This window comes from Leopardus geoffroyi, chromosome B3 (genome assembly GCF_018350155.1).
Source record: "Leopardus geoffroyi isolate Oge1 chromosome B3, O.geoffroyi_Oge1_pat1.0, whole genome shotgun sequence".
Taxonomy (NCBI): Eukaryota; Metazoa; Chordata; class Mammalia; order Carnivora; family Felidae; genus Leopardus; species Leopardus geoffroyi.
This window is the reverse complement of record NC_059337.1, coordinates 67,380,515-67,406,760: the sequence shown is the minus strand read 5'-3', so window position 1 is coordinate 67,406,760 and position 26,246 is coordinate 67,380,515. Positions and strand designations below refer to the sequence as shown.

At 36.4% G+C, this 26,246-nt stretch overlaps 1 protein-coding gene across 2 annotated transcripts in view; it reads right to left on the bottom strand.

Annotated features, from left to right (window-relative positions):
- Nucleotides 1–14,705, bottom strand: part of DPH6 (diphthamine biosynthesis 6) — a 173,595-nt gene extending 158,890 nt beyond the window's left edge. The window contains exons 1-2 of one of the 2 annotated variants that reach the window (XM_045450107.1): nucleotides 14,411–14,705; nucleotides 9,462–9,556 (exon numbers count right to left, since the gene is read on the bottom strand). In XM_045450107.1, coding sequence (XP_045306063.1) covers nucleotides 9,462–9,556; nucleotides 14,411–14,433 — 118 coding nt within the window. In that variant the 5' untranslated portion in view covers nucleotides 14,434–14,705. The remainder of the gene's footprint in view (nucleotides 1–9,461; nucleotides 9,557–14,410) is intronic. The other variant, XM_045450106.1, reaches the window with a different exon arrangement.
- Between the last annotated feature and the right edge of the window lie 11,541 nt (nucleotides 14,706–26,246).

The window sequence follows — 26,246 nt, the reverse complement described above, 5'->3', positions numbered from 1 at the left end:
AGCGTCAATCAAAAAAGATGACATAAAATTTGTAAATATTTATGTACCCAACATAGCAGCACCTAAATATATAAATATTGCCAGATCAAATATTACCAGACCTAAAAGAAGAAATTAACAGCAATACAATAGAAGAGAACCTTAATCATCATGTAAGTAAGAACCATTTACATCAATAAATAGATCACCCAGACAGAAAAATCAACAAAGAAACATCAGCCTTAAATGACACATCAGACCAGATGGACTTGGTAGATTTATACAGAATATCCCATCCAAAAGCAGAATACACATTCTTCTCAAGTGTTTGTGACCATTCTCCAGGATAGATCACATATTAGGCCACAAAAAAATAATAAATTTAAGAAGACTGAAATAATAGCAATCATTTTCTCCAACCACAATGTTATGAAAACTAGAAATCAAATACAAGAAGAAAACTGGAAAATTCAGCAGTATGTGGAGATTAAACAGCATGCTATTGAACTAATGGGTCAATAAAGAAATCAAAGGCAAAGTAAAAAATAATACCTTGAGACAAATGGAAATGGGAATACAACAATCCAACACCTATGGAATACAGTAAAAGCAGTTTTAAAGGGTAGTTCAAAGCAATGCAGGTTTACCTCAAGAAACAAGAAAAATCTCAATCTACTTTAACACCTCAAGAACAAGAGAAAGAATAAACAAAGCCAAAAATTAGCAGAAATAAGGAAACAACAGAGTAGAGCAGAAATAAAATAGAGACTCAAAAGACAAAAGAGAAGATCAATGAAATTAAGAGCTGGTTCTTGGAAATGATAAACAAAATTGACAAAGATTTTGACTAGATCCAGCAAAAAATTAAGAGGACTTCAAATAAATAAAATCAGAAATGAAAGAGGACATGCTACAACTGACACCACAGAAACACAAAGGATCATAAGAGTTACTAAAAGCAATTATATGACAACAAATTTGGCAATGTAGAAGAAATGCATACATTTTTAGAAACATACAATCTTCCAAGACTAACTCCTTAAGAAATAGAAAATCTAGGGGCGCCTGGGTGGTGCAGTCGGTTAAGCGTCCGACTTCAGCCAGGTCACGATCTCGCGGTCCGTGAGTTCGAGCCCCGCGTCGGGCTCTGGGCTGATGGCTCAGAGCCTGGAGCCTGTTTCCGATTCTGTGTCTCCCTCTCTCTCTGCCCCTCCCCCGTTCATGCCCTGTCTCTCTCTGTCCCAAAAATAAATAAACGTTGAAAAAAAAAATTAAGAAATAGAAAATCTAAATAGACTGATTACTAGTAAGGAGATTGAATCAGTAATCAAAAACCTTCCAACGAACAAATCAAGTGGGATTTACTCCAGGGTAATAAGATGGTTCACATCTGCAAATCAATTAACATGATGCACCATATTAACAAATGAAGGATAAAAATCATATGATCACCTCAATACATGCAGAAAAAGCATTAGAAAAATTTGGCATCCATTTATAATAAAAATTCTCAACAAAGTGAGCATAAAGGGAAGTACCTCAACACAATAAAGGCAATATATGACAAGCCCACAGCTAACATCATATTCCATAGTGAGAAGTTCAAAGCTTTTCCTCTAAGATCAGAATAAGACAATGACATTCACTCTCGTCACTTTTATTCAACATAGTACTAGAAGCTCTAGTCACAGCAATGAAGCAAGAAAAAAAAAGCATCCACATTAGGAAGAAGTAAAACTGCCACTATTTGCAGATAACATGATACTTTATATAGTAACCCTACAGACTCCACCAAAAAACTATTAGAACTAATAAATCCAAAAAGGCTGCAGGATACAAAATCAGTATACAGAAGTCCGTCACATTTTTATACACTGATAACAAACCACCAGAAAGAGAAATTAAGAAAACAATTCCATTTACAATCGCATCAAACAGAATAAAATACCTAGGTATAAGTCTAATCAAGAAGGCTAAAGGCCTGCACACGGAAAACTGTAAGATATTGGTGAAAGAAATCGAAGAAGACACAAATAAATGGGAAGATATTCCATGCTCATTGATTGGAAAAAATTAATTGTTAAAATGTCCATATTACCCAAAGCAATCTATAGATTCAATGCAATCTCTATCAGAATTCCAATGGAACTTTGCACAGAACTAGACCAAATAATTCTAAAACTTGTATAGAGCCACAAACAACCCTGAATGGACAAACCAATTTTGAGAAAGAAGAACAAAGTTGGAGGTTTCACACTCCTTGATTTCAAACTGTCCTATAAAGCTATAGTAATCAAAACAGTATGGTATTTACATAAAAACAGACAAATAGATCAGTGGAAAAGAATAGTGAGCTCACAAATAAACCCACACATATATCGTCAATTACTTTATTACAAAGGAGCTAAGAATATACATTGGGGAAAGAATAGTCTCTTTCAATAAATGGTGTTCAGAAATGGGATAGCTACAGGCCAAAGACTGAAACTACATCACCATTTTATACCATACACAAAAATGAACTCAAAATAGGTTAAAAACTTAAAACAAATTAGAACTCAAAATAGATGAAAGACCTGAAACCATAATAATTCTAGAAGAAAACATAGGTGGTAAGCTCTTTGACATTGGTCTTGGCACTGAGCTTTTGGATCAGACTCCAAAACCAAAAATAAACAAATGGGACTAGATCAATCTAGAAAGCTTCTACACAGCAAAGGAAACTATCAACAAAACAAAAAAGCAACCTACTGAATGGAAGAAAATATTTGTAAATCATATATCCAATAAGGGATTAATAGCCAATATAAATAAAAAACTCGAGAACAAAAAAACCCAAACAATCCAAATAAAAATGGTCAGAGAATCTAAATACACAGTTTTCTAAAGAAGACACACAGATCACCAACAAGCACATGGAAAGATGTCAAATATTACTAATTATCAGAGAAATGTAATCAAAATCACAATGTGACATCTCATACTGGTCAGAATGGCAATTATTAAAAAGATAAAAAACAACAAGTGTTGTAGACGATGTGGAGACAAGGGAATTCTCATACACTTTTGGTGGGAATGTAAATTAATAAGAAATTTCCAATATGGGAAACAGTATGGAGGTTACTGAAAAAATTAAAACTAGAACTACCGTATGATCCAGCAATTCTGCCTCTGGGGATTCATCCAAAGAAAACAAAAATGCTAATTCAAAAAAGATATATGCATCCCCACGTTCACTGCAGTATTATTTACAATAGCCAAGATATGGAAACAATATGTGTCCATCAATGGATAGATGAATATAGAGGATGTGGCATATATACTGCCACATACAAAGGCATCATACTAAGTGGAATAAATCAGAAAGAGACAAGTATCAAATGATTTCACTTACATGTGAAATCTAAAAAACAAAACAAATGAACAAACAAAAAAAGACAAAAACAAAATCATACTTACAGATACAGAGAACAGATTTGTGGTTTTCAGAGGGAAAGGGGGTTGAAGGAGCATGTGTGAAATGGGTGAGGGTGGTCAATCGTACGGCGATGAATGGTAAGGAGATATATCATGGTGGTCACTTTGGAGTTTAAACAAACATTGAATTATTATGTTATATACCTGAAACTAATATGTTATATACCAATTTTATGTTAATAAAAAATAATAAATAAACCATGTCTCAGGTGGACCCATGAGCTTTGTAATATACTTTTAATAAAACTGTTTATCTAAAAAAGAAAAAGAAATTCAATATTGTTAGAGCAGTTACAAATGTGTACAGAAACATAGCTTAAGCTAGTCAGTAACACAATCACTGGTTGTCACAAGATTGCACAAATATCAATACAGGTAAAATATTCAAAATAGATGAGTCACACCAGACTATTTTGATGATACAAACGAACTTACAAATATATTGGATCATGCTTTTTAATGTCATATTTACTTTTGAGAAAAAAGAATCATGAAGGTACAAAATATTATTTGCAGATATTCATCATAGCATTATTTATATTAAAAATTATAGTATATTCATATAATGAAATACTTTGCAACCATTAATATAATTTTGAGGAAAAGCATTTTCTATTTTTTACTTTATTGTTGAAGTATAATTGACATACAATGTTATATTAGTTTCAATGTTATATTAGTGTGCAACATATTGATGTGACAATTCTATAGACTGCTCAGTGCTTCCCACAATAAATATAGTCACCATCTGCTACCATGCAACATTATTACAATATTATTGACTATATTTCCTATGCTACTCTACATGCCCATTTTATAAACAGAAGTCTGTATCTCTTAACCCACTTTCGCCCATTCCCCTACCCACTTTCCTTCTAGCAATCACTAGTTGTTTTCTGTATTTAAGAGTCTACTGTTTTGTTTGTTCATTAGTTTGGTTTAGATTCCACATGTAAGTAAAATCGTATAATATTTGTCTCTCCCTGTCTGACTTATTTCACTTAGTATAATGCCCTCTAGGCCCATCCATGTTGTTGCAAATGAAGAAGGAGCATTTTCTTTTTATTTTTTCTATTTTTTAATTTTAATTTTTATTTTTAAAATATAATTTATTGTCGAGTTAGCTAACATACAGTGTATACAGTGTGCTCTTGGTTTCAGGAGTAGATTCCTGCGATTCATGGCTAATATACAACACCCAGTGCTCATCCTAACAAGTGTCCTCCTCAATGCCCATCACCTATTTTTCCCTCTCCTTATCCCTCCCCCCATCAACCCTCGGTTAGTTCTCTGTATTTAAGAGTCTCTTATGGTTTGCCTCCCTCTCTGAAACTATTTTCTGCCCTCCCCTTCCCCCATGGTCTTCTGTTAAGTTTCTCAAATTCCACATATGAGTGAAAACATATGATATCGGTCATTCTCTTACTGACTTTTTTCACTCAGCATAATACCCTCCAGTTCCATCCTCGTTGTTGCAAATTGCAAGATTTCATTCTTTTTCATTGTCAAGTAGTATTCCATTGTATATATAATCCACATCTTTATTCATCCATCAGTTGATGGACATTTTGACTCTTTCCATAATTTGGCTATTGTTGACGGCGCTGCTATAAACATTGGGATACATGTGCCCCTATGAATCAGCACTCCTGTACTCTCCATATAAATTCCTAGCAGTGCACTTGCTGAATCATAGGGTAATTCTATTTTTAATTTTTTGAGGAATCGACACACTATTTTCCAGAGCAGCTGCACCAGTTTGCATTCCCACCAACAGTACAAAAGAGATCCTCTATCTCCACATCCTCACTAACAACTGTTGTTTCCTGAGTTGTTAATTTTAGCCACTCTGACCAGTGTGAGGTGGTATCTCAATGTGGTTTTGACTTGTATTCCCCTGATGATGAGTGATACTGAGCATCCTTTCATGTGTCTGTTGGCCATCTGGATGTCTTCTTTGGAAAAGTGTCTATTCATGTCTTCTGCCCCTTTCTTTCTTTCTTTCTCTCTTTCTTTCTTTCTTTCTTTCCTTCTTTCTTTCTTAAATTGTTTTAATGTTTATTTATTTTTGAGAGAAAGAGAGTGTGAGTCAGGGAGGGGCACAGACAGAAGGAGACACAGAATCCGAAGCAGACTCCAGGCTCTGAGCTATCAGCAAAGAGCCTAATGCGGGGCTCGAACTCATGAACCGTGAGATCACGACCTGTGCTGAAGTTGGACACTTAACCAACTGAGCCACCCAGGCACCCCTTCTTCTGCCGTTTCTTCACTGGATTATTTGTTTTTTGGGTGTTGAGTTTGGTAAGTTCTTTATAGATTTTGGATACAAACCCTTTCTCCAATATGTCATTTGCAAATATCTACTCCCATTCCATCGGTTGCCTTTTAGTTTTCTAAAGTATGTTCTGCAGAATAGGAATCCCATGTGATGATAATAAATACTGGATGCAGAAAGGATTCCATGGTTAAATAATTTATTAAAAACGGGATAACCATGTTAAACAGGTGTCTTTGCTGTAATTCTTCCTAGGCTAATGTGCTTCAACGTGTTCCAATAAGGGGAGAGATTATGAACTATATCTCAAATTTATGTACCCTTAAAAGACTTACATTTTATCAGGTATTTGTGATTCAAAGAATATATCTAGGAAATATTGTGATGGAATAATAATAACATGGAATATGTTCACAATGTGTTAGTAAGTTTTAAAAAAAAGGTTACAACACTATTTGACATATATGTATGTATGTGTGTATGTATGCATATATGCCAAGAATGTCCAATTAACCTAAGTATGAAGAGTATCCTATAAAAGGGATGAAAAAATGATATTTTAAGGGCCCCTTCATTAATCAAAACCATCACCATATGCCATCACATTTTGGCCCACCAGATATGAACCCAACCCATACACCACACTGGCTTGCATGTACTCACATTATTACTACATACCTGTCTACTCCTAGTCAACAGTAGGAAGTAGAGATATAGCCAAAGTCACCAAAAAACCTTTCAGCCTATCCTCATCTCACACTTACCCTGGATCTTTAAATATATTAGTTTTAAAGAACACTGATACAATTGAATTAATATATTTAAAGAACTTTGAGCTTCTCAGCAAGAAACTTCCTGATGTTGGCACAATAATTAAAACATTTTACTGACTTCAAAAAACCTAGAAGACAATTTTCCTTTAAGGCTCCATTTAGTCCTAACCACAATGTAACTTGTATTAATGGAACCTATATTGCAACAATGGTATGAGATCAAATAAAACCAAAAGACTCCACTGTTGCCTGAAGCACCTCAATTAACATGCCACAAAGTTCCTACTACAAATTTAAAGAGATGGTTTTGTGAATTTTATGACAAGTTCACATTATCCCCATTGATGGAAATAAATTCCTTTCCAGACTACGCAGTGAAAACCCAGTGCCATGAATTCACTCTAACCAATTTCATACTGGAGTCATCTCTACCAGTCTTTCCTCATTACAGTTCCTTTTACAACATGTTTGGGGAAAAAATAAGTCAATCAATGAATCATTCAATAATCACCAATTTCCTGCTGACTTTAAATCAAGATTAGCTAAATCCTCTCCATTTACCAACCCACAGCCATCTACTCTCTTCCCCTACAGTTTCAGCTGATTTTTTTCCCCAGCTTTTACTTCATAATATTTTAATTCCATTTACTGTTGAATTTTTCTAGCAATATTCTAAGTAAATGTCTCCATACCATTCTGAAGTATAATTTAGAGATACACTTTATCATTTTATCCACCCTGCCAGTGAACCATGAACACATGGAAGATTATACATCAACGATTCAGTAAAAAGGAACTATACTAATTCACGTAGAGAAGTTTAAAACAAGATAGAAACTCCGGGTAGAAAAATTGTATCATTATATATATTATATAAATTTCTGTTTTTTAAATACCAAGACCTCTCAGATAGAAAGCTTAAAAAACCCACTCGCCTGCTTAGCCAGAAGGAATAAGGGAAGTTTTTTTTCCTTTAGTAACAGAACATAAGGCTGCAACAAAAGTCTGCTTCTTCTTTTATAATATAGAAGTTACAATACAGTTTCCATTCAAGCTTAGTCAAAGAGTTTTCTCTGTATTATTTAAAGTCAGAAAAAGGAGGTCATTTCCAAACATCCTTAAATGCTGTTATATTATTCATCATTGAAACCCTAGTGCAAAATCCTAGACTGTGTGTTTACCCTTGATCCTTTATAAGACCTGTTTTCTATTTCTTCCTATAAAATATTTCAAATCTCTACCTTCCCACTTCACTTCCAGCATTACTTGGGTCTTAAGTGTGAAATAAAGAAAATTCAGATATCTGACTGAAATAACTGCTTGATATTCCAGGCCTAATTCTAGTTAGTTCATTATTCATCTGTCCACCAATAATTGAGCAAATGCCTACTATAGAGGCATAGAGCGGTCCCAAGTACTAAGGCGCAACTAAAGAAACATAGAAGACATAATCTCTCCTCTCAAGAATAAGCAGTCTATTTGGGGATAAAAATCAAAGACCAAATAAATAGAAAATAACTGTAAAATGATATAAAAACAAAAATTCAACAGACTGGTAGCCTTGAGGAGGGAGGGAGGGAGGGAGGGAGGGAGGGAGGGAGGGAGGGAGGGAAGGAGAGAAGGAAGGAAAGAAGGAAAGGAGGGAGGGAGGTAGGGAGGGAAAAAAAGGGACATATTTAGCACTAGATTCAGATTCAACTAAATTTACTGGATGCTTACTTCATGCCAGGAACTCTAATTAGTGTTTTTACATATACTACTCATTTAATTCATTCTAAAATAACAATAGAGCCAAAGCATGGTCTTCAAAAAAAGCTGAGTAAAGGGGATGATAAAAAGCTCTTACTAGAAGAGCCATGTGGAGAAGTAGTATTAAATAAAGTCAGACAAGTGTAAATCGTTCCCTATTATACCTTAGCAGTTAATATCTATAATTATATGGGTATAATAGAAGAGTATAAAAGGCAAATTGGTGAATATTTTCCTTTTTTTTTAAGTTCTAATCGCAACAAAAAGTACAACTATGCATGGTGATAGATGTTAACTAATCTTATTGTGGTAATCATGTCTTAATATATACATATACCAAATCATTACATTGTACACCTACAGCTAATACAATATTATATGGCAGTTATATCTCAGTAAAAATAAAAGAAATTATCGAAGGTTGAATTGTGTCCCTCTCAAATTCTCTCCCTGAAATCCTAATATCCATAGCTCAAAATGTGGTTTTATTTGCAAGTAGGGCCACTGCAGATGTAATTAGTTAAAATAAGATCATTAGGGTGGTCTCTTAATCCAAATATGACTTGTGTCCTTATCAAAAGGGGAAACTGGGACACAGACAAGGTCACAGGGGGGAATATTTCTAATTAGGGAAATTTCATTGGGAAGAAAACTGAAAAAAAAACAAAACAGCTTACATGAGGTCTGTGGCTTATTTGTGGATGCCCTTGTTATGACAGGCAAATAAAAAGTGGAAATGTACTGCTTTATGCTTCTCTCAAGTCTTACATGTTTAGCGTACATGTAAGATGGATCATTTATCATTATATGTCTTACTCTCCACTCTCCTAGAAGGTGTATCTTATTCACCTGTACATTGCTTACAATACTTGGAATGTGCTGTGGTGGAAGAGCAGTACACTCTGAAGTAAGGAGGTTCAAGGGTTCAAGCCTCAGGTCTGCAAGTTTATTCAAGTTATGTACCTTGGAGAAATTTATAAAACTATGAGTTTCAGTATCTCTGTCTAATAAAACTGTCTAGGAGTTCTTAAGAGAAATAAAGGATATGCAATTAAAGACACTTAGCATAGAACCTAGCATCTAATTAGGTGCTAAATATATATTAGTTCCATTTTTGTCTTTGCATACTGCATACAATAGAATGCAATTATGAAGTTGGGAGTTTCAGTCATTTAGAGAACTTCCCAGTAAGGGTATCATACACTTACCTTGGTTTTCAGCTGGTCTTAGATTTGCTAAAGCAACGATCTGATGCCCAGCAGCAATGCACTGCATCATATTATAACAGCTGTCCTTCCCACCACTGAAAAAGAAATAAAGAGATAAATATCAGGTTAATGACCATTATTGAAGATAGAATCATTAGATATCAAAATATACTTATTCGACTTTTCGGAATACTTCAGGAACTGCTTTAGAATTAAAACACAAAAGACCACATGTAATTTCCATAGCAGAAGCAAACTAAACAAATGCATCTGAATGCCTAAGGTTGCTACTGCCAAGAGCTTGTGAAATTATGTGCCAGGATAACAAAGACCATTCTAAACAAAATATGATAACTCTTTGGTCTCTTTGGTTTATAACAGTGGCTCTCCTTTATATACAAAGTGCTTTGAAAATTAAAAATATGATTTAATTGTAAATTCTAGCTAAACAGCTATTACATATATTCCTTAGATGAAATTTTCTATGGAAAAGTAGAAAACAGTCTATTCTGTTTTACTATAAGAAATCTAAAAACTGACCACCATCACCAATTAAAGGCTCAAATTAAAGATCTGAGACCCAATCTAAGGACAGTTTGATGGCCATGGTGGGTTCACATTCTATAGAGCTAGAAAACAAAATGCTGAATTACACTGATGAAGTTAAACATCAATACCATCAAGTACTTTAGCTATCACTATATGGATCATGGCAGGACAAGGCTTGAGCCTTAGATCTAATAAACAGATTGAAAGGAACTTCTAAATTCTCATACCAAATCTACCTAAGGCAAGGGCAAATCACTTAGTCAAGACAAGTGGTTTATTTATAACAAGGCTGAATGGCAACCTTTATGCCAATGGCAACCTCTATGCCAAGTTCATCTATAACAAGGTTGAATGGCAACTTTTATTTTGGTTTAAAACTCTACTGCCTCTCCGAAAGATATGAATAGACACTTCTCCACAGAAGATATCCAGATGGCCAAATGACACATGAAAAAATGCTCAACATCACTCATCATCAGGGAAATACAAATCAAAACCACAATGAGATATGACCTTACACCTGTCAGAATGGCTAACATTAACAACTCAGGCAACAACAGATGTTGGTGAGGATGCAGAGAAAGAATATCTCTTTTGCATTGCTGGTGGGAATGCAAGTTGGTGCAGCTACTTTGGTATTTATCCAAGGGATACAGGTATCCTGTTTCAAAGGGACACATGCACCCCAATGTTTATAGCAGCACTATCGACAATAGCCAAAGTATGGAAAGAGCCCAAATGTCCATCAACGGATGAGTGGATAAAGAAGAGGTGGTATTTATATACAATGGAGTATTACTTGGCAATCAAAAAGAATGAAATCTTGCCATTTGCAACTACGTGGATGGAACTGGAGGGTATTATGCTAAGTGAAATTAGGCAGAGAAAGACAAAAATCATATGACTTCACTCATATAAGGACTTTAAGAGACAAAACAGATGAACATGAGGGAAGGGAAGCAAAAATAATATAAAAACAGGGATAAATAATTATACTATTTACAATAATATAAATACAGAAAACAAACAGGGTTGCTGGAGGGGTTGTCAGAGGGGGGATGGGCTAAATGGGTAAGGGGCATTAAGGAATCTACTCCTGAAATCATTGTTGCACTATATGCTAACTAATTTGGATTTAAATTAAACAAATAAAATTAAAAAAATAAAACTCTACTGCCTTTCATTGTACATGTTTCTTCCTTTACTTTATCATTACCTCCCTTTTTTCCCTACTGTTCCATTCTGTCCAATCTTTGCTTAAGATCTTCAGGTGCCCCTCCAGGCACTTGAGACCTGTTCATAGACCAAGAAACTTTTAAAAAGAGACTGCTTGTTCCTAGAAACTGGACCTTCTGCCTTGTATTTTAGTTGCCAACATTTATCTGCCTCTACCGCATTCTTCTAATCAATAACAACGGTCATTCCAGAACTTCTCAAGGTGAGACCACAAGGGGCATGGTGAAGTTATACATCATGCTCCCTTTCCTCAGACTCTGATATTCCCCTAAATCTTCCACAACTTCCCCTATTGAACTTCACTGCTCTATTTTCTCAGGACAAAAAGATTTCACCAATTCTTTAGAATATTTAGAATATTAAAGATTTATGTGCATAAAACCACAATTCTAATTCTTTAGATTATTAAAGATTAAAGAGTATACACCTGGGCACCTGGGTGGTTCAGGGGGTTGAGCTCTGACTCTTAATTTCACCTCAGGCCATGATCTCACAGTTTTGTGGGTTAGAGCCCCACATTGGGCTGTACGATGACAATGTAGAGCCTGCTTGAGATTCTCCCTCTCTGCTTCTCTGCCTCTCCCCTGCTCCCACTCTCTGTCTCAAAATAAATAAACTTAAAAAAAATAATAAAGAGTTTACACCTATAATCAGAACTTAGCTTTATAATTCATTTGTAAATACGTTAAAATTTCAAATATGGCTTTAAAATAGCATTTCCTAAACTGTGTTCTATGGAATGTTAGTGTCCAAAAAATACTGTAAGAACAAAAGGTTTTGAAAATGCTGAGCAACTTACTTGCCTCTTAGAACATTACAAAGTACCTAAGCATATGTTAGGTGAAAAGTCCTATAGATTAGAATTTTAATTCCCACCTCTGGTATACTAAGTGAAATTACTCAATGTGCTTGGGTTTACATACTTCATTATAAAACCAGAGAATGGTTTAGCTAATCCTCAAGGTGTCATTCAACTGTAAAATTGAAGAAGTCAATCTTTTGTGTATAAGAAGAATAATGTTCTTTATGCTCTAAAGATATGTGAGAATCTTGGTTTCACTTATCCCTTAAAGCACACGAATATATCCCATCTCTCATTTTAGTACACACACACACACACGATACATTACAAATAGATTCACCGTATTTAAGTTTAAATTCATATATATTCAAATGTATATTCATATAAATGTATATTTATGTATGCATTCATATTCTTATATATAAATTGTTATATATTCATACTTATAGCATGTCTCCTAACATTTATACAGATCTTACATTTAGCAAGAATTTTCCAACATTGACGTTTTTTAGTAATTTGCTTTTTTACCATAAAAGTAATATATACACATTACTGAATATTTACTGTAATGGATTATAGTAATCTTTTATCAATGTCGCCAGGATCTGAATCTTCAGTTGGTGTGTCTTACTTCAATGGTTAAACTTTTGGCAAATTGCATATGATGTAAATTAGTCATTTCCTGGACTACTTTTTATTCTTATCTATCTGATCATGAAGATCACAGTGGTCAGATATTAATCATTCACTTAACAGAAAAAATTTACTAGGGCGCCTGGGTGGCTCAGTCGGTTGGGCGGCCGACTTTGGCTCAGGTCATTGATCTCATGGTTTGTCGGTTCAAGCCCTGAATCGGGCTCTGTGCTGACAACTCAGACCCTGGAGCCTGCTTAGTGGATTCTGTGTCCTGCTTTCTCTGCCCCTCCCCCATCTGTGCTCTGTCTCTCTTAAAAATATAAAATAAACATCAAAAAATTAAAAAAAAAAAAAGAAAAACTTTACTGAATATCAATAATTATTTCGACGTTATAGAGTCATAAAAATGGCATTGGAATATTCCAGTCACTGCAGAAAGGATTAGAATGTAACATTAAGCATTCTTAATAGGTCACTATTGGTAAGCAGTATTAATTAACTAGGGCATTGAACAAAAACGTTTATCAAATCTTCAATGGGCTTACAAAAGAAAAGTTGGTTGTGCTGTATCTCAGACACTCTATACAGGTCCTAATCTCATCAAATATACATGTACTGTAGTCTAAATTCCCTTTTTAATGTTACTATGTTTATCTTTGCTTCAGTTTACATATTGCACACAGAAACATTTAAACTAGTCTGTCTTTCCCTTCCCTTATATAAAACAGGGAGGGGGACAAAACAGAAGAGACTCATAAATATGGAGAACTGAGGGTTACTGGAGGGGTTGTGGGGGGGGGGATGGGCTAAATGGGTAAGGGGCACTAAGGAATCTACTCCTGAAATCATTGTTGCACTATATGCTAATTAGGATGTAAATTTTAAAAAATAAAAAAAGAAAGAAAAATAAATAATAAAAAGTATAGACTAGTCTGTCTTTGGTTATCACAGGACTCACTTTTTTAGACACGTAAATAAGTTGCGCTACTATAAATTTCAAACTTCTTTTGTAATAGAGTATGTTACCATACGTCAACCTAAAAGCAGGTGTCTATATCAAAAGCAACTGGATTTAGGATAAAACTGATACAATTCCATCTTCATCCCGAGGGAAGAGACCCTTTCTCTGTACTTGAGCCCCAAGGTAAAATACACCTTGGTCAAAAGCAAACCAGTCGCAGGTGGGACTGCAGGCGAGGGAGAAGTGGCCTTAAGCGGGAGGGGGCGGAGCTAGTAATAGCCCCCGGAGGAAGGCGGACCGAAATCGGCGCAGAAAGACAAGGAACTGCAGAAGAGCACTGAGTAAGTGGAAGTGAAGCCGTTGGCTCTCAAACTTCACTGCCCATTACACTTTTTAAGAATCCGACCCAGAACCTTGTCAGAGTAATGAAACCAGCGCTCTGCCAGTGAGACCCAGACAAGGGTGGGTTTTCAAGTTCCCCTGGTGAACCCAATGTGAATTCACGTATGAGGGCCAGAAAATCAGAGGCAGGGGCTGACAGACTGAAGAGCCTCGGTCCAGGGCCGCGGGAGGGGCCGGGCAATAGCCCGAAAACCCCGCCTCTTCCTGTGGCCGAGAGGAGCCGCTGGGCCCCCGGACACGCGGTTCCTGCACAGACACTCTTCCGCGCCGCCGAAGGCGGCGGCGGTAGCTGCCGTTTACCAGCAGGAAAGGATGAGAGGCCGGCAGGGGAGGAGGAAGGCGGCACCCGCGCCGCGTTACCTGATCAGAGCGGCGACCCTCATGCTGGGCGCAGTACGCGTGCGTGCGACGGGCGCGGAGGGGGGGAGCTGGGAAGTCGCCGCCGCCGCCGGCCGTGACGCGCCGCGGGGCCTGGCGCGGGTGTTCGCCTCGCCGCCTGTCAGCGGCGGGGCGTTGCGACCTCTGCGGCTGCCTTGTGGGACACCTGGCCACGGAGGAGGCGGCACGTCGGCGCCTTGTCCCTGTGACAGGGCCCTCCTGGCCCAGGAAAAAATGATGTTTAGGCGCGGCCTGACCACCTAAGTGAGGGCACTGAAGCTGCCAGGGAAAGGGCAGGGTCCGCGTCGCCAAGCCCAAATGCGGTGGCAGTGGATTTGTTTTGGCAAAAGAACGTTCAAAATCACTTAGGCTGCAAATGGAAACACTTGGAACATGCAAAGGGAGAGGAAGTGTGTCCTCACTTCCTCAGCCACCTGCAAGAAACTAACTGCACCCTTTAGTGTTTTTTAACCTAATATCTCCTTTGTATTACAAATTTAAACCTGAAACTACCCCTGTGAAGCTCGAAGCTCCCTGGGGTTCGGCCCTTTGCGTAAATACAGCACCGTAGAAGCCGGCTAAGGCTCCTCGCGAAAGAGCCTTGGCCTTGCAGAATCATTCACTAAGTATTGAATGTCTTTCATGTACCAGACACTGTTTTAAGCTCTTTGGGATACATTCATGAATAAAACAAGGATCATTACCTTCCTGAAGTTTATATAGGGATGAGGAGAGCAGACAACATGCAGGTTAAAAAAATCCTGTAATATCTTAAAAAGTGGTAAGTGGTATGAAAAAAAAAATTAGAGATTGAGAGGAATCAGGAAGGAGGCAGAAGGGCAAGTTGCAGAATTAAAAGGCAAGATAGGACTTCTGGGAAGGTGAGATTTGAGCCAACTCAAAAGCGATAGCTGCGTATGACTGGAGATGTGCTCCAGGTAGAAGGAAAAGCTAGAACCAAGGCCCCAGGTATATTAGGTGTCTGTAGAGGAACAAGGCTGGCCCATGTGGTGGGAGCAGAGCAGCTCTGAGAGTACTGTGAGGCAGAGAGTACAGCGAGATGAAGTTCCAGTGATGGAGGGAGGAGGAAGATCATATATAGGGTCTTGTAAGCCATAAAGAACATTGTCTTATTTTGCGTGAAGTCAGTGGCCACTGTAGGGTTTGGGACAGAAGTCTGACTTAAAACTTTTAAAAGATTACACTGTGCTGTTTTAAGAATACACCTACCTATGGTGAGGCTATTGCAGTAATTGAAGAGAGACACGGTGGAGCCAGGAACCAGGATGGTGCTAGTGAATTTGGGCAGAAGTAAGAGAATTCTGGGTCTATTTTGAAAGTAGAGTTCATTGAATTGGATGGGTTAGATATGAGTTATGAAAGAAGGAAAACCATGAAGGATGATACTAATGTCATGCATTAAATTAATATATGTAAGGAATTTAGAATCATGCCCAGCATAAAATAATCATTCAATTTAATTATACTATAATGTTCTCATTAACTCCAGTACTCTTGGTATGATGAGTGACTACAGCAATGACAGTCTGCATACCAGTTTCACCATCTAAAATGATGCATTTTTATTGGACCCCTGGGTGGCTCAGTCAGTTGAGCAGCCGACTCTTGATTTCAGCTCAGGTCATGATCCCAGGGTCCTGGGATCAAGCCCCCCATTTGGCTCCACTGAGCATGGAGGCTGCTTGGAATTCTGTGTGTGTGTGTGTGTGTGTGTGTGTGTGTGTGTGTGTGTATACATACATATGTGTGTATATATACATACATATATACACACATATATATGTACGTGTGTGTGTATATATATCCCTCTGCCCCTCTCCCCTGCTCATCTGTGTGCTCTCTCCCCAAAATAAAAATAATAAAATAAATTATTAAAATGATGCATTTTTAAAATTATGAGATGGTGGGTATTTAACAAATGAGTCAACATTTAAAGCGTTTGTTGTCTAGTTGGGGAGATAAGACAAATACATTAAACAGATATTCGCAATACAAGATGGCATATTTTGAAAGTAACAAGTTATGTGATGCCTATAGCAAGGGCCCCATGAATTGAACCCACAGGGTAAATACTACAATGAGGACTGAATTTCAAAGATGGGCAAAACAGAGCAGGAAGAACAGTTGGACCTTACAAACAGGCAACAAAACAGGAGGAGTTTAGAGCATGTCACCCCAAAATATGTTGCTTCAATGTATTGATTATTTTAAATTAAAGGCATTGAGAAATAGCAGACATGGGAAGGGCACTCTGACCCTCTTTATTCCTGAAAACAAGGGATAAAACTCCCTCATAGAAGGTGACTTCCCTGTACTCGGCAGAAAAGAAGAGAAAGGGAATTGAGGAATAGATGTGATATGACCTAAACATTCATTCCTAAGGGGTTGTAGACTTTGGTCATCATATCCTTCTTACTCTGGGGTTGTTGCATGTGTCCATTCACAGTTACCATTGGGCAAGGGAATGTCAAGAGGCACCCAAGTTGACCACCTGTGCTCCACCTGTATTCTTCCTCATCTCTACTGTGTGAAAGCAGTCCCATCTCTTCCTGCTAATCAGAGTCAAGTATCCTTGGTTGCCTGCCCCTGGGTGCAAAGGGTTAAAAATGCCCTACTACTAAATATCTTCTAGTTCAATATATCAGTGTTGTACCCCCTGGCAAGAGAGAAAACCTTAAAGACTAGGACTGCTAACTCTGCCCAGCCCAGAGTTGTGCGAGGTGAAACACAATGTTCCCCAGTGGGTCATTGGGAGTGATTGTAAATGAAGCTGTTCTTCCTTTCGCCCTTTGGTTCCCAGATCCAGATAGCTTTCCTATTGGAAACACACTGCCATACAGAGATCTCTGACTTAGTGCCTATACTGTATCCTGAGGAATGGTGCACCTTCACTGTAGAGTATTGTCTTTCAGCTGCTGATTTAGCTGTTACTTCAGTAGGCCTTTCCAGTACTCTATAAGGCCAGCTTCGTGTAAATAGTCCAGTATGTGATACAACAATTAGATTTCATGGATATGGGCCCACTTCTGTACCTCATTCTCTGTGAAGTGGGTTTTTTTTTTTTTTTTTTTTTTTATGAATATTCTGCTGGATGGGATTCTTTGCTTATAGAGTGAGCACTGCTAGTAGAGTCATTGCAGATAAGAAAGGCCAGGTTAGTATCCTCTTTGTGTTCAATCCAAGTCTGGGAGCAGCCTGGAAAGGCATGGCCTTCGATCAATTCCATAGTGGATCCAAAAGTGTGGCGGTTGAAAGGTGTCTGTCATCCATGCTTCACGCAGCAGGTGTTTTTGAAAGGATGTCTGAGTGGGTCACCTCCATGACTGCCACACTGAGGCAAAATGGCTTTCACAGAGTCACATAATGAGGGGCAGCAATGTTTACACTACTTGTTTCACACCGTGTCCCTTTGGAGAAATGTAGAATGAAGGGTTCGTTCACACTTAGAATTATATTTGAAGGAGAGTCCATCTGAATTTGTGAAAAATCTAAATAATAAACAGTATTTTAAAGAAATGCTTTAATTTAAATCAAAAACAATATATTAATCTTACACCTAGTAGTGTACTCATTGAATGCTGACAAAGTGTTTTTAAGAAGACTCATAAGTTAATAGGGAAAACTTATTTTTAATTAGTAATATCCATTTGCCTATAATAATTTGTTGAAACGTCAAGAAAAGTTGGCCTAGCAAGACCTCTATGTCCATAGCGTTCTATATGGATAGTGTAAAGGTTATTGCAGCCTAGTCAATGTCAACAAGTTAATAAATTTTATATCAGTATAAAGTAATTACTTTTTATTATACTGAAATGACTTGTCCAAGATTCGCATTTTAAAGGCATTGTGAGCTCACTTCCTGCAGTCTCAAGCTCTTACATATGAGTGACTATGGATTCATTTGTAGAACCAACAAAATAGGTGAATAGGAAATCAAACTCAAAATAATTTCAATCCCTTGCCAGGGTACTTAAAAGAAACTCTCCATAGCCAAACACTGTTGCTGGTAATAAAAAGTTGCAAGCTGTCACTGAATTCTGCTTTCCTGGCAGCACATCTCAGTGATGTACTGATTGATAAAGACTCAGATAATCAAATCAAAAACTCTGCAGGTAGTTATTCTCAGAGGCCTTAAGGATTTCATTGTGCCGTATCAGGAAGCCATCGGAAGGTTTCTTGGTAAGATCTTAGGAAAAAAAGAATTAAGTACTTATTTGAAGCATAAACTCAAGGGCATCATTATATGAGTATCTGATCCATCTATATTAGTAATGGCAGCTTATATGGGCCGGGCACTCCTCTAAGTATTTTATGTATGGTAACTCAATTAAATATCACGGCAAATCTATGAAGTAGGATACAGTGTCATTCCCACTTGCAGATGAGGAAGCTGAGTAGAAAGAAGCTAAATAATCTGCCTATCTTAGTGAGTTTGGGCTGCTTTAAAAAAAATATCATAGCCCAGTGACTTAAACAGCAGGCATTTATTTCTTACAATTCTGGAGGCTGGGAAGTCCAAGCTCAGGATGCCACCATGGTCACGTTCTAGTGAGAACGCTCTTCCTGGTTAGCAGACTACTGTATCCTTACAGAGTGGAGAGAGTCTCTTCTTATAAGTACTATTCCCATTCATGAGGGTCCAATGTCACGATCTAATTACCACCTAAAGGCCCCCGCCTCTAAACACCCTCACATTGGATTTTAGGTCTTCAGCATTTAGTCCATTGCACTGCCCAAAGTCCTATAGCTAGTAAATGTCAGAACCAGGATTCCAACCCAGTCAGTCTAACTTTAAAGTCTATGCTTTTAACCTCTATACTCTATCTGCCACTGAAATGGTCAGCTGGTTTTCTGGCTAAAATATCCTGTTTCCAAGATATGTTTGGAAGGACAATGCCATCATCATTCACCTCCTGAATTTCCTTTTTCTGTGCTCCCAAGCTGACCAATGCTTTTTCTTAAAGACACAAATTGTTGTATTATATGAATTAATATGTTGTATGAAGTCATTGTTAAACATTCCAGGCCTGAGAGTCATTCTGTTGCCTTTACATATGTTTTTTCTTTGCTTCATAATGGGTAACATGAAATTCAAAAGCTATAGGAGCCAGGCAGGTAACATAAATGAGTAAAGTGGCCTGGTATAAGACAACAGGATAGTGAGGACTTTGGCAAACCACTACTCATTCCTCACTTGGCTTCAGCTGCCCTGTGCAAATGTGGACCCAATCAGAAGGACCAGACCTTCTGATTTTCCAAGAAATGACAGAAATCTTCATTTTAGTTAACTCCTTTTGTTTTAATGTTGAAAAGTAATTAAAAATTTTTTTTAACATTTATTCATTTTTGAGACACAGAGAGATAGAGCATGAGTTGGGGCGGGGCAGAGAGAAGGAGACACAGAATCGGAAGCAGGCTCCAGACTCTGAGCTGTCAGCACAGGGCTGGATGCGGGGCTCAAACTCACGCACTATGAGATCATGACCTGGGCTGAAGTCTGATGCTTAACCAACTGAGCCACCCAGATGCCCAGAAAACTAATTTTTAAAATTTTAATTGTTTTTCACACCAAATAAGGCATATCTGCTTATTATTAATTTTATAATTTAGAGAGTAGCTTTAGAGAGTAATTTTTATTCCTTTATTCAACCAGCATTTATTGATAATCCATTATGTTTATTTACAAAATTTAAAATTTTTATGTCCTTTCCTACAGAAGTATCTTATACTCATATGTGCAAAAATATACAAGTATGTGCCAATGCAGCATTATTTGCAAAATGGAAATCTCATCAGGGCAGGAACTTTGTATTATTCACTTCTAGAACAGTCCTGGAATTAGAGTAGGAACTAAATATGTGTGTGATATATATATATATCACACACATATACACATACCTTAAATTTCATCAACACAATGGGATAAATTATGGTCCCTCTGCACAGTGAAATACTGTGTAACAGTTAAAGAAAAATGAAGAATTCTTTAAGACATATTTTCAGCATAAAAAGCAAGTTGCAGATGTTCCATTTGTACTGAAGGAAAATTAAGCATATATATATGCATACATATGTAAGTAGATATTAAAGGCTTTACAAAGTTACATCCTAAGCTGTTAACAATGATACTTCTGATGAGAAAAAATGGGAGATAGGACTTCTACTCTTTGATTCATATACATCTATGTTGTTTGACTTAGATGAATATATGTGTGTTACTTGTGTATTTTCAAAGGCTAAATATTTAGCCCCATTAATAAATAAATGAAATAAAATAACCATATAATCTCATTTCTTAACTGTCAGGTTAGCAAAGATTTCAAAGAAGAAAAGCTGGTGAAGATACCAATGTCGGCAAGAATACGGGGAAAGGAACAATCTCATGCTTGGTTGCTGGAGAAGTAAGTACAATTGTTCTAGAGGGCAATTGGGGACTACACATTAAGTCTTTAATGTGCATGTGCTCTAAGCATTCCCATCTCTAGGAATTTATCTTAAGAAGATAATTGTACAGTAATACAGAAGTGTATATACCAGAATATTCCTCGTGATGCTGTTTATAGTATTAAAAAATGGAAAACAAATTGAATATCAATAATTAGGAGGCTGGTTAAATAAATGTACCATGATAAATATACCACAGTATACCCATACGGTAGAAGATCATGTGTCATTATAAAGAGTGATGTATACATATATTTGTTAGTATGCAAATATAAGCATGAAATGTAGTGTAATTGCATTAACATACAAAAAGTACACATGGGCATATATATGGGAGACAGTGCAGAATCACAGTTAAATACTTGTACTCTGGAGTCAGACTCCCTCAATTTGAATGTCAGAACTGCTACTTACTAAGCTTGTTACTTTGAGTCACTTAACTGAAACTAACTTTCTTTCTTTCTTTCTTTCTTTCTTTCTTTCTTTCTTTCTTTCTTTCTCTCTTTTAGTTTTGTTATCTGTAAAATGGGATTAAAATATGATCTACCACACCTAGTTGTTGTAAGAATTAAGTTAAATGGACCATCATAATTACATAGTCTATTGTTATTTTACATAAAGAGAGATCTGGAAAAAAATCATCAACGTGTTGGTGGTGGCAGTCTTTGGGTGGTAAAATTGAATTGAATTTTTGATTCCATATATATACCTTTCTGTATTGTTTTGGTTTTCTAAAATTAATGCAAATGTTTGTAAATAAAGTCAATGATAGTTGGAAGAAGAGATGATTGGTAGAATGGAAGGAGGGCGGGAAGAGAGATGGGATACCTGACTGCTTCAGGGTTGGTCTCACAGGGAGCCAATTTTCTGGTGAAGTTACAGAAAAGTATGAAGAGTAGATCCATAGATCTTCAGCTCCATAGATTTTAGAAATCAACTTTACTATTTATCCAATGTAGACCAGATGGTAGGGAACTGATGGAAGCTACGTAGTTTCATGGAGGACTCATTAATAAACCAGAATGTATATGAGTCAGCTGATTCTTTTGCCACTAGGAAGACACAAATTAGAAATATTCTTTCATCAAAACATTGCTTGATAAATTAAGACCACAATGAGATACCACTACATACCCACTAGAATACCTGAAGTTATAAAGACTAACGTTACTAAGTGTTGGCAAGGATATGGATAAACCAAAACTTTAATACACTGTTAGTAAGAATACAAAAATGGTACAGCCTCCTTGTAAAACAGTTTGTCAGTACCGTATAAAGTTAAGCATAATTTACCTTTTGACCCAGCAATTCCAGTCCTAGGTATTTACCCCAGAGAAATAAACACACGTGTCTATGCACAAAAAACAAAACAAAAACAAAAACAAAAACAATGTGAATGTTCGTAGCATTATTTATAATAAGAAAATGAAAGCAACCCAATCTCCATCAAGCGGTAAGTGGAGAAACAAATTATACCATGGAATAGCGCTCAGCAATACACACAACATGAACGAATTTCAAAAACAAGCTACAGTGCATTAAGTATGATTTCCTTGATATGAAATTCTAGAAAAGGCAAAGCTACCAGTGACAGAAAGGGAATCAGTGTTGCCTGATGTCAGTGGTGAGGAGAGGTCATTAAGGGCAAAAGGCCTTGAGGAGACATTTTAGTGTGAAAGTGCTGTTCTATATATTGCCAGTAACAGTAGTTATGCAATTACCAAAATTCATCAAACTATACAGTTAAAATTGGTTAAAATTTTTATATGTAATTAATACCTTAAATTATTGGTAAGTTACTGGTAAGGATAGAGTTCATTTTTATTATCTGATAAATTATATCCCATTAATTCACTTTCTCAAAATGCGTATCTGTATATGAATAAGTATATGTACTATAGGAATTAAACTTTGAAGGAGACTAGAATGTCTACATCCATTGGTGGAGACATCCTTTTCTTTCATTCTTTTCCCCCAATAATGGGGAGTTCTGGAATTCTATATCAAAGATGTTTTAGGAGTGGCTATGTAGTTAAAAGTGTGTTTGTATAGTAAGCATACTCTTATTTAAGTTGTGAGTTTATTTGAGGCTAGTGTTAGATATTATAGAGGAGCTAAAGCCTCCTAAATCATCTTTAGTGGCACTTACATTTTTGAGTATTGTATTGATGTCAGGCACTAGTCAGTTAAAAATATATGAAAGAAAATTTGCATTACACATTAATATTATCAGCAGCATACATTAAAACTTTGCCTGAAGGGTAAGACTTTATTTCTGCAGATAGTTAATTTCTTCACTATTCTGTTTTTCTTCTCATTGATGAGTTTTACTGGATTCAATTTCATAGAGAAGGATAACAGTAATGTATATGTTGATTTTATTGCCAAATTCTGACAATTATTTACATTTAGACCCTTTATCCCTTTCAAGTCTTCATGTGTATATTCAACCATTTTAAATGTAGTACCAACTCACTGTTTATCCTGTGTCCTTTTTATGGACTTCTGACCATATCAAAGGTTGAAAAGGTATTCCAGTATTTTCCTAACAATATGTTTTGGAGTCGGCTTACCTGAATTTGAATTTTGGTTCTGAGATATTGGTTTGTAATTTCAGCAAGATGTTTTTCCTTGATCTGTAAAAGAGGGATATCTATGCTTACCTTATGAAATGAAGATTAAATATATATAAATGCACTAGTCATGGGGCGCCTGGGTGGGTCAGTTGGTTGAGCAACTGACTTTGGCTCAGGTCATGATCTCATGGTCTGTGAGTTCAAGCCCCATGTCAGGCTCTGTGCTGACAACTCAGAGCCTGGAGCCTGTTTCTGGTTCTATGTCTCCTCTCTCTGTTCCTCCCCTGCTTGCACTCTGTCTCTCTCTCTCTCTCTCAGAAAAATGAATAAACATTAAAAAAAAATTTTTTTTAATAAATGCACTGGTCACAATATCTGTCACATGCAAACTCTTAAGCAAACAGTACAAATGATAGAACAATATTTATAACAAGCCATGAAGGAATGAAGATAAATTCATATAAAAATGCTCACTTAGTCTAAAAGGAGGTAAGAAAAAAAGAGTAAAAGGAGAAGAGAAAAATGAAACAAAACAATAAGCTGGTAGATTTAAATCTAACAATATCAGTAATCACATTAAATGTCAATGTCCAAACACTTAAAATACAGGTTGAAAGATTCAGCAAGAAAGCAAGACCCAACTACCCTGTTTACAAAAAACACTGTTTAAATATGAAGTCATAGACAAATGAAAAGTAAAAGGATGGAAAAAAGATATATACTATGCAAACACTGGTCAAAAAAAAGCTATATACATATATATGAGAAAATGTAGATTTCAGAGTAAGGAATAAAATTAGTCTCTCTGCTTCCTCAGATCTCCAGTCCCCAGATCCCTTCCTGTGAGGCAACACATTACCCATTTTTCTGTATCTTTCCAGAATGAGTTTATGAATATATAAGCATATATCACTTTTATTTTTCACCAAGGGGAGCATACTGTATTCACTGTCGTCTACTTTGTTCTTCCAAATATATCTAGGACATTATTCTGTATCACTACATATGTATTTATCTCATTCTTTTTAACTGCTGTATGGTAAAGTATAGGGGGAAGAAAAGTATTAACTAAACTATGGTAAAGTCTGTTTTTTGGAAGGTCTCCATCAAGAACACTAGTGCTCCAAATTCTAGCTAACATGGCTAAGTGAGACTCCTCCAAAATATGATTGGGATGTAACTAATTTAAAGAACTCGGGACACCTGCATCTCCAGCATATTCAAACCTAAAGTCAATATCCTGACATGTTACACTCCCACTGAGTCACTCCAACTCACATTTCTACCAGTTTGTTACTTTTTGAGGACACCATCCTCCACCTACTTAGTATTCAAGGTAATTCTTAACTTCCCCTTCTCCCTGATGTTTCCCCAGTCTGTAACCAAGTCTTATAGATTGTGCTCTCAAGGTGTCTCAATAAGTTGGCGATGGATGATGAAATTCTTGAAGTTCATTGTTACCTATTCAATGCACTGGAACTAAGACTAGTATCTGCATCCAGTTCCAATCTCCATTGCCAGATGTTTTGTCTATAAAATTGCATCACAGGACTTAAGAGGTTTCTTAAGTGATAAATTGATGTTTTTAATATTCCCTATTCAAAAAGTTTATTTCCATATTCTTTCTTTATAATTTTATTTATTGCTATTCTTATTTAGGAAGATATTTCGGTCTGGTGGGATATACAGTTTTATAATTATAGTGTGGTATTATGGGTCTTCTTTTGACAAGCTCCGAGTACTTTAACAAGTTCTGTTTCATATATCCTAATAATATCCCTTTGAAATAGGTTGAAGAAAATATTTTCTTTTCAATTTACTAATGAAAGAACAAAAACAGATATATCAGGTGATTAGTGCTTGGCTACACAGTGTGTTAGTGACCAAGCTGGGACTGGAACCCAGGTTTCCTGACTTTCAAGCCAGATTATGTGTTTCAGAATCATAAAACTGTCTACTCTGTAATTTTGAAAAAGTAATGGTGTATACTCTCACACATTCTGAATTTCTAGAGCTGTAATAATAATTTGTTAAAAAAAGAAAACAATCTTCCTTAGAGAATCTCACTGGAAAGGAACAGTTCTCAAGAAATGTAGAGAATACATATTCAACCACTGATTTTCTTCATTAAGCACTTCTCTGTGAAATGAACTTAAAATGTGATGACATCAGATTCAATATTACACCTATTTTTATTCCCCTAAAATATTGTCCAAACATATAAATGCCCTAGACTCTAAATCAATCATTTGAAAGTGGCCAACCACAGCTTTGAAAATATTTGGAGCATCATAAACATCATGCCCATCTGTCATTTCTTTCTCATCATGGAACATATATAGCCTACAATCATTCAGAGCAATATCTCATGGCTCAGGTAAAGCCTTATGAATAACTTTCTCTGTTCAGCTGTGCAATTCTGAGTAATTAGATGAATTCAAAAGTCCAACAAACTAAATTCTAAAAGGTGACTCAATGGCAGCAGGAATAGTTAAATAAACTAGTTTATTTTAATGGAAAACCTGATATTTCTTTGAAGTAGAGCAATTTGCAAGAAGAACTGGAAAAACTAGCATATGAAAGGAGAATTTAAAGTTGGAGCATTTTCTTTGCAATTGTAGAATACATTAGAATTTGATTGAACAACGTTTTATTTGTGGTCCTTTTCCCTTTGAGCTTTTATTTCATCAATAAGATTTCTGCATGTTGGTGTTGTTTTTTGTAGAAAATTTTAGTAGGTTACCAAAATTTTATTGTGTTTAGCAATGTGTACATTG